Source organism: Octopus bimaculoides, chromosome 2, assembly GCF_001194135.2.
Source record: "Octopus bimaculoides isolate UCB-OBI-ISO-001 chromosome 2, ASM119413v2, whole genome shotgun sequence".
NCBI lineage: Eukaryota > Metazoa > Mollusca > Cephalopoda > Octopoda > Octopodidae > Octopus > Octopus bimaculoides.
In genome coordinates this window covers 27,410,068-27,419,366 of record NC_068982.1, presented here as the reverse complement: position 1 = coordinate 27,419,366, position 9,299 = coordinate 27,410,068, and the positions used below count along the sequence as shown (strand labels likewise).

Sequence of the window (9,299 nt, the reverse complement as noted above, 5' to 3'; positions counted from 1 at the left end):
ACAAACACAACATGACCTCTCTCACTCTCTCTCGTTCAAGTCACCTTATAAATTTAATTTGGTAATTTATTTGCATTTTAAATGCGTTGGATATTCTTTTTTCTGTTTCAATTAGCAATAACAAGCATTGCAAATAATAATAAACTCAATTGACAAAATGGAATAAACACAATATTGTATTTCGAGATGGCCACAACAATATCTGTTTCAACACACGATTTCACATCAGGAATCTTGCAAAACGAATTATTAAATACAAATAGCGAATGCAAAACTAAAGTATATATGAAAGCGTCGATCATTTTTTACTTCTTTCAGTCATGGGACTGCGGTCATGCTGGGGCACCGCCTTCAAGGGCTTAGTCGAACAAGTCGGCACTGTTATGTATTTTTTAAAGTCTGGTAATTATTCTATCCCCCTCTTTTTTGCCGAACCGCTAAGTTACGGGGGCGTAAACAAACCAACACACCGGGTTGTCAAGCAATGATGATGAACAAAAACACACGCACAGACGTATATGCATCTAGGATAACATTCCATGTGTAAAATAGATCGGATTTAATGTGGGAGAAGATTTTTACAGCTGCTCAAACGACGTCTCCCTAGTCGTAAATTGCCGATGAAATAAAAACTAGTCAATTACTGGAGTCGATCTAATCTATTGCTGTCGATAAAATAAAATCGATAGCATCGATCTTAATTTATTACTATACTCACGTATCCTCCACAAGTATGTCCTGGCCTCGTGCAAACGTTACAAATCATTGTTTACATTGCTATAATTCGCGTTATGAGTGAAATCCCACGGTGGTCGACGCTGCCCTCCCCGGGGGTCCGTAAAATAAGTACAATTCATTATAACATTCTCTCCATCTCCTGTAATTCAGATCGCCCCATGGTCCCGGCGGACAAAATGGAAAGCAAGTTACTATAAATTTATTTACCTGTTTAAACAACATTTAACTAGTATTTTATGTAAACTTGCAGTGATGATCCAACGTTCTTGCTAGTTGCTTAGAATAATTTTGTTTTTAACATTTGTTGTTCGTATTCATCATTTATATCTAATGCCGTAAGAGTGACAGATGTGGCACTGAATTACATCTAAGGCCCAGGCTATCTTTAGAAACATCGACAAAGGATATAAAGTCAAAATTTTGACGAGACAAAAAAACATTTCATTTAAATACGATAAATAACAGTTGAAATAGTTGAATAATATATTTTAAGTAGCTTATTACATGACTTGCACTCAATGACAACATGATTTGAGGTAAAAAAAACCGGTGACTTTTTCCTTCTAAATAATTCCAAGGTGATCGTTACTTATAAAATAAGTAAGTCATATACTTAGGTCAGTTTACCAAGAACTGTTCCAAGCTAAATGCAAAAGTTTCCAATTCAATCTCTCACTATTCACAGTTCAAATGTATTTCAGCCCTTGATGAAACAATAGCAGTTAATGAATTAAGTAGCAATAAATACACTACTGGTATCGATCGACTTTGAAACCTCCGCACAAAACAGACTTGTAACAGATCAAAATAAATACGTATTTGCGATATGGACATTTTACTGAAATAGCAAGAACCATATTTAATATACTTGGAAAAGCCCTGAATGCCGCAACATCCTATCCCACCATCCATGTAAATAAAATTTCTGTGAAAGGTGCAGCTAGAAGAGATCCGATAGCGGAGTTCGAGACACGCCGGCGGTTGACAATGCATTTTGTCCTAATGGCATTATAAAATTTACACCAGTAAACAAAGCGAGGTTAGAGTTTAGGAAATTAAATCTAAAGCCGTCTCATGAACACGGTAAAATAAAGTGGAAGGGAAACCAAACTATGGGCTTTGCATTATACTGTCTGATGCTTCGTGCTTCTAATTTCGAAATCAGAAATACGTTAAATTAACTGTGATGTTCGTATATGAGGTACAAATGCACATATTTAAAAAGGACGAAAGAAGGGGTGTGGGGATAGATTGTGTGTCGTTCATACCTCTCCAGGAAGCATTAGTTACAATAGTTGTCAATGAAATACAAGGATACAATAAGCATTCTTACTATCAACTTTATATAAAGAAAACAAAAAGAAAAATATTCCACTTGACAATAGAAAATCAAATGATTCAAATTCAAAATATAACTCTTAGCTAACCTGATCTGTACTTCATGGTATAATCTTGAGGTAAACGGAGGTCGATGAGGTTGTAAAATCACAGTTATTTGTTCTCAAGTTAAAAAAAATTGTCCCCTGTGTTTACCTCGTGCTTTAAGGAATTAACTGAATCTCTCTCTTTTTCTATGCCGATGCCCCCCTCTGTCTCTCTCTCTCTATGTCGATACCCCCCTCTCTCTCTCACTCTTTCGTGCTGTCAGCCAGTACTGTGGTTTTTCTAGCCGTCATTTAATTCTTCCTTCCACTACTCCTCAGCAAACCTTTACAAATCGTTGTGGGCTGCAGGGACCCGGGTTGGGTATAAGAGTGTGTATGTGTACGTGTGTGTGTGCGCGCGCGCATGCATGTATGTTTGTGTGTGCGGGCGTGTGTGTGGAGAATGATGAGAGCGAAGCAAGATGTGAAGATGTTGGTTACGTTTAAAAACACAACTGCTGCTGCCACCATGATTACTACTACGACGACAATCACCACCATCACTACTACTACTACTTTTACAACTGTTAATACTTCCACAACTATTACAGCTATTACCACCTTCACCAGTCCTCTTACTATTACAACTGTTAATACTTTTACAACTATTACAACACTACTACCACCACCACCACCACCTACTACTACTAAAACCGCCACCTACCACCAGATCCACACTTCGTCTGCAATGGTCTTTTGTCTATATTTTACAAAAACATTTCGATTGACTCGAGCTTATTGGAATTAACCCTGCGCCCGTTTTTTTAAACCTTTTATACAGCCTTAAGGGAGATTTTGTTTACGAGTGGCATGGATAATCGCAGTTACTCGAAGTTTTTCAACTTCGTATTGCATGTGTGAAGCCTTATTGTGTATTAAGCTACCACAAGCCAAAGATGAGAGAGAGAGTTGGTCGCACGATCTGCAGCCATAGAAATAGAAATAGCAGCCAAATCGTCCTCAAATCACACCATACTTCCTTTAAAATGAACACGTGATAAAGTGGGCCTATTTAGGATCTTGTTAAATTTCGTCTAACCGCTTGAAGTATTTCAAATTTTCAGCAGATTATTTTCAAACAATATAGTTTTGCATGCAGATGACGAAAGTTATCCCTCAATTCGGCAAAAGAATACGTACCAGGCCTTTTTAAATAAAAGAACTAGGGTCGTTTTGTTCGAATAAAACCCTTTAAGGGGTGCCCCAGCATGGCCGTAGTGTAGTAATTGAAACAAGTAAAATATGGAAGATAAATCAATATTCCTTTCTGTTATAGGCAGAGGACTTGAAATTGGGGGAATGGGTAGACAATATATTGACGCTAGTGGTCAACTGGTTCTTATTTCATTGACCCCCGAGAAGGTTGAAAGGTAAAGTCGGCTGCATTTGAACGCAGTACACAAGATGGAGGAAATGCTGCGAAGCATATTGTCCGGCGTGCTAACGATTCTGCCAACTCGCCGTCTTCTTTCGAAATTAATAATAATGAAATTACGTCAGCGTAGAAAATTTTGAAATCAAAAATAAAGTGAAAATTTGAAGATCCCTTATTTATGCTACGTCTAAAAAATACAATACAAGTTTGTCACGACTGAAAAATCTGACCATAGGGTTGGCATGGAGCAAAACAATAAAATCTATAATCACCGCCACCGACGATGTAGCATCTACGTATTCGTTAGTGTTGTTACAAATAGCAGCAAAATCCCCCTCAAATCATACCCTACTACTTTTTCAAAAAACTCTTTTTCCCAAGGCAAGCCCTGATCCAGTACACTTGAAAGGCGTTCCAGCTGTAACCATCTCGTTTTTGTTTTATTTTATTTTCTGTTACAGAGTATCGAGGATTACAATACGTTCTTTACTTTATCATTCTGAAAACGGTAGAGAGTGATTTGGTGAAAGGCGTTCCTATGCACGAAACCCCAAAACCACATTACACTGTGTCCTTTTCTAAGGCGTTAGAGTGTGTGACTTCAGGAAAATTTGGCAGCTATTTCTAGCAGGTCGATCATCCACGTAGAGGCTCCTTCGTTGGCTCGTACAGTAAAAGTTTTTGCGACTAAGGTAGACACGCAAACGCAGACGTGCACTTGAGACACACACAACACAGCACAACACATACACTCAACATAGCACAAACGCACGCAAAAACATAGACAAACACCTCAACACAAGCAGACACACACATACAGCAACACACATTCATACACACACACACACAGACATACGCGCACGCGCACGCACACATTCATCCACAGCCTGTTATGTGTCAGCTCACAGTTGACGAGCATTTGTTAAGAGATAAGCTGCTTCGTCTTCGTTCTAATGGAACTAATCTAACACAACGGCAGAGCAAGAAGCTGGCTGCTGCCGTTTCAGCCGTTGATGAAATCGTACGACTGTTTTTAGATGAGATGTAATGATGGTAGAGGGAAGGGATCAGAATATGTGGGAGGTGTTGGGAGTGAAGGGGACATCGCTTTTTAACTCGTTCGTTAAGCAGTTAAGATAAACACGAATTTAGTAATGGATCTCCGTCGTGTTCGACGACGAGTATTCAGTCATTCGATCAAACTGAATTATCTATCCATTGGCTAAATATTCCAAAGACACATGACAATGCAATTTTCAAGCAGAATCGCGTGCCACAAGGCTGCACCTTTGAATTGCAGATACGATCCATTAGATAGGCTTCTAAACAGTTTCCCCTCAAGTCACACTGACAAGGCTTGAGTCGACACGACGTTATGATAAAAAAAAACACTTACCCAAGATGACATGCAGAAGGATTGAACCCGGGACCTCGTGAATATGAAGCAAATTTCTTTATAATTTGATCATGCTGTTTGTACATGGTTGTGTTAAGAAGTTCACTATCTAACCACGTGGTTTTGGGTTCAGTTCCATCTGCACGGTACTTTGGGCAGCTGTCTTCTACTTTAACGCTGGACCAATGAATTTAATAGACAGAAATTGTGTGTGTGTCGTTGTAGTAATGAAGTCAAACCAAATCGTGATATTTTGAAATAATTCAATACGTACGTTTGGGGTTTGCGAAATATGCAATAAAAATGCTTTAACTGAGGAAAGTTTACGTAATGGATGCATTTGCTATTATATCAACCCGAAACGTACGTATTTCAAAATATCACTATTTGGTTTTGCTCCATTATTACATACGATTCGATGCCAGTGCAAACTAGTCATTCTTGATTCCACTTATGTGGATACTCTAACAACATTTTGAATTTAAAAAACTAAAATTAGAATCTTTAAGAATTTTCTAAATTGTATAGACATTAGTAAAAGTTATATGCTCCAAACAAATTAATAAGTAGCTTTATTTATCGTATAGCTAGACGTATCCACTTAACTGAAGGTAGGTACCAGGCGTGCTAACAATTTAACTTATGTATGTTGCAGAAGGAAATTAGGAAATTAGCGAATGATTCGTTGGTTTGCAGTACTGGGTTTAGTTTCAAATGAACAGTTATCACGTTTTCTAGCTGTGATAGATAAGCGCCTATTTATCTTTCACCCAGAAACAAACCTGCATTTTGTTTGATCTACGGTAGGTAGATCCCAGTGATCAGCGCTGGATTAACCATTGAGCAAAATAAGCTCGTGCTTAGGGCATCAAGTGATGGGAGGCACCACAGAAATGGTAAATGGTTTACAGCACAAAAAAATCACTTTGGCCCATATGATCGGAAATATAATTTCGAAGTGTTCATGATGTTATAGTGAGCATCTGATCAAGGACTTTGCAATTAAAACAATTGGAGAAAACTTTTCAAATATAAATAAAGTGAAAGTCTACAAAAATAAATATTATTTCCATCTTAATGCTGGTTTGTTTCATTTTGAAACATAAAAATTCATTCTATTGTTTATATTTCGAATTAAAGGGGCCAAAATCTTTTCAGTGCTTAGGACCTCTATATATTTTAGTTCGGCCCTGCCTGTGATACAAAAAGCTTTAAAGCCTGTGATTAAGAAAATGTTAAGTCACATAAGATTATCTTCAAAACTGGTTGGTGTGTAACGGAACTTTGGGTGTATGTGTAGGAAAGATATTATTCGAGTTAGGCAGGAACGATTTTTGATTTAGGCATAAGGCCAGCGATCGACTGCAGTACTTAACTGGTACTTTATTTCAACGGTCCCGAAAAGATGAAAGGTAAACTTGGCCTTGGCAGGATTTAAACGCAGAAAGTTAAGAGCCAGAACAAATATTGCAAGGCATTTCCCCCGACACTGTAACGATTTTGCCAGTTTTTCGTCTTTTATGGTTTCTGATTTAGGCACAAGGCCAGCAATTTTGAAATGAGGTGATCAGTCAATACCATCTATTCCAATATTTGCGTAATATTTTATTTCATCGGCACTGAAAAGATGAAAGGCTTTTCACGCTTTAACAGTTCTACCAGATCGTCACTTTCTAGTTGGACGGGAAGAAAGAGTAAAATCTAGCCCACATGAAACCGTTGGCCACACCAGAGCAAATTTTAAGTTTCCTGTTGTTTCTGTCTTATATTCATGACTTAGAATTATTTCTAGAAGTGTTAACTGCTTCCTAACAACATCTGCGTTTCCAAAACACGTCTGCCAATGACTGCAAAACCGTACAAACCTGTTTTAACTGTTTGGATAATAGCGGGATTGAAATCAGAACAAACAGGCAGTGATGCAGCTAGAGTGTATGCCATCCGGGGCAACCTTTGAGTTTGCCCCTCCACCCGGGCCAATACAGTGTGTACAGGCTTATACAACAGATCCAAAACTGCCGTCCCCATAAAAGCATCACCCGGGGCATATTGTCCTTCGCCCTCACTCTAGCTAAGCTACTGCTAACAGAAATCACGGCCGTCTCAGACAAATGCTATACCAATCTACATCTATGGTTAAATTTTGGAATGTGTAGCTCTTAAGCATAACCCATTATTCTAAACTTAGGGGCATCACATCAGCAAGTCTAGTTATACAGCAAGCCAAATGAGAGAGTTCTTGTAAAAGGAATATACAGGAGTTGTTCCAAATCTCTGTAAGTTTCATAACTTATAAAATGCATTCATCTGGCCAGATATATATCAGAAGAATGAGATGCAATCGGCAACAGTGGCTCAGAATTGCAGTGGCTTGTGTAAAATTTTAACTGTAGTTTGGTTGGCAGCAAAAAAAAAAACAATGTCATCTGAATATCTGGAAACATTTTTCTATATTTAAGACAGAACAAGCACGAGATGAAATGAACGATTTTCTACACAGTCGCTTGATCTGCAAGGATTCTAGTTGGCAACCTTTTTGGAGAAGCGGGCCGCATAGGACCTAACTCATCATCAGGCAGGCCATACTACTAAAGGAAATTAAAGGTAAATTTTCGATAGACGCACCATTCAGAAAGTCCTGTGCTTGAGAATTACAGCTACATCTCCCCTAATACATACCCTACCATTAAAAAAAAAAACAAGAACAAAAACAATAAACAGAAGCACATTGATATATTAATAGACAGAACAGTTGTGGCTGGGCCGACTTTGATCAGAGCAGACGAAGTTAAACAGCAATAACAACCACGACCACCACGATGATAATGACGACCACCACCACGACCAACCTCCATCACTACTACTGCCACCGTCGCCACCACCACCAATACCACAACAACAACGACAACGACGCTACATAAACATGGTCGTGTAAGTGTTTGCCTCTCGGGCATAATTGCTCGAAGAATCAGATGTATTTAAATTCCTTCATGCTGGTAACTACCACCTTTTGAAATTCCCTCTCTCCAGCGAGGCAGATACAATAAAATTTTGTCAATCTCATTTAAGTTAGCTTATTCTATCCTTCTGTTTCTTACATGTTTAGGCTTTCTGGAAATCTCTACTCAACATGCTTTGTTTTTCTCTTCACTTTTCTCTATTCAACAACTTCCTTCCATGAGCCATGCTAAAAATAACAGTCAAATCTACCTCAACTTACATCCAACCGTTTTAAATAAGGAAGAACACAAGTCATACACATAGTGAAGTACGTTATGCCTCGAATTAATGACTGGAAGGTCACAACTGGAATGCATTTTGATCATAGATCTGTATCATTAACGCAGATACGGAACTAAGCAACAACTTTTTTAAAATCTAATTCAATTAATTTTGTAGTTTGGAATTTCGGAATATCGACATTACACGGATTTTGTGGATAAATGAATGCACCTATACCAAGCTTAAATATAAACACGCAATTATCTAGCTGTCTGTCTCTCTCTATCTATGTATCTATATAACATGCACAGAGAGAGAGAGTAGGAGTATACTTATTTTAAAGTCTTTGAATGACATTGGTCCAGGAACTTTGTGGAGGAGCATCCAGAGACAGTAGCATTCGAAGTTTTGGGAGTGGACCGTATAAACTCGACCTAGAGCATTACTTTTTTTTTATGTGTGGGTGCCCTTCGACAGTTACACCAAGCTTTCTCCTCCTTCACTTCTTAACATGGTTATCCCAGGTGTAATACTTCGGTATGTCTGAGTAAAAGATGGTTGCGGCGAATGCATCACGTCTACACAGGTCAAAGAATGCTCTGAGAGTCGTCCCCTGTTGCACATATATTTGTCCTGTAACTCTTTCGGGATTCAATGGATCAAAATAAACTCTTTGGCCATTTTCTAAATGAACAGAGACGTGAACAACTGTGGGATATCTGTCATGGATGGGGAAACGAAGGAGTCTCCAAGCGTATTCATTACTGCTTACATAACGGCCCATTAGATATTGGTGTACCTCATTGGCCCAATCAGCACCCGAAAAGCCAAAGGCAGCCATGTCGGACCCTTTGGTTATATATTTGCATACATACTAGATGGAGTGAACAGAATTGCAAAATTCCACGTTAATGTGTGCCTTGAAAACTCGTAGCAATAGAGGACTATATGGGACGATCCCTCTGTTGTCTACGACGACTGAACTTTGAAATGGAATCTACCGTCTCTCGGTTTGCGTCTTTTGTACGTTGGATACTGACCTTTCCGATTTCTTCTTTTTCTCCTTTTTTCACCGGATTCCTATGTTTTCGATTAGGGAGATTCCGATTATGCAATAAACTACGTGTTCAGAATTTTTAATTCC

General features: G+C 38.5%; 1 protein-coding gene across 2 annotated transcripts in view; it reads right to left on the bottom strand.

Annotated features, from left to right (window-relative positions):
* Positions 1–9,299, bottom strand: part of LOC106872745 (uncharacterized) — a 105,084-nt gene that overhangs the window by 12,131 nt on the left and 83,654 nt on the right. Inside the window, exon 1 of one of the 2 annotated variants that reach the window (XM_014919834.2) lies at positions 2,166–2,618. The exons of the other annotated variant lie outside the window; for it this stretch is intronic. Within the exon in view, the coding sequence (XP_014775320.1) occupies positions 2,166–2,181 (16 nt within the window). The 5' untranslated portion in view covers positions 2,182–2,618. Of the gene's footprint in view, positions 1–2,165; positions 2,619–9,299 lie in introns of those variants that run through there. 2 annotated transcript variants of the gene reach the window in all.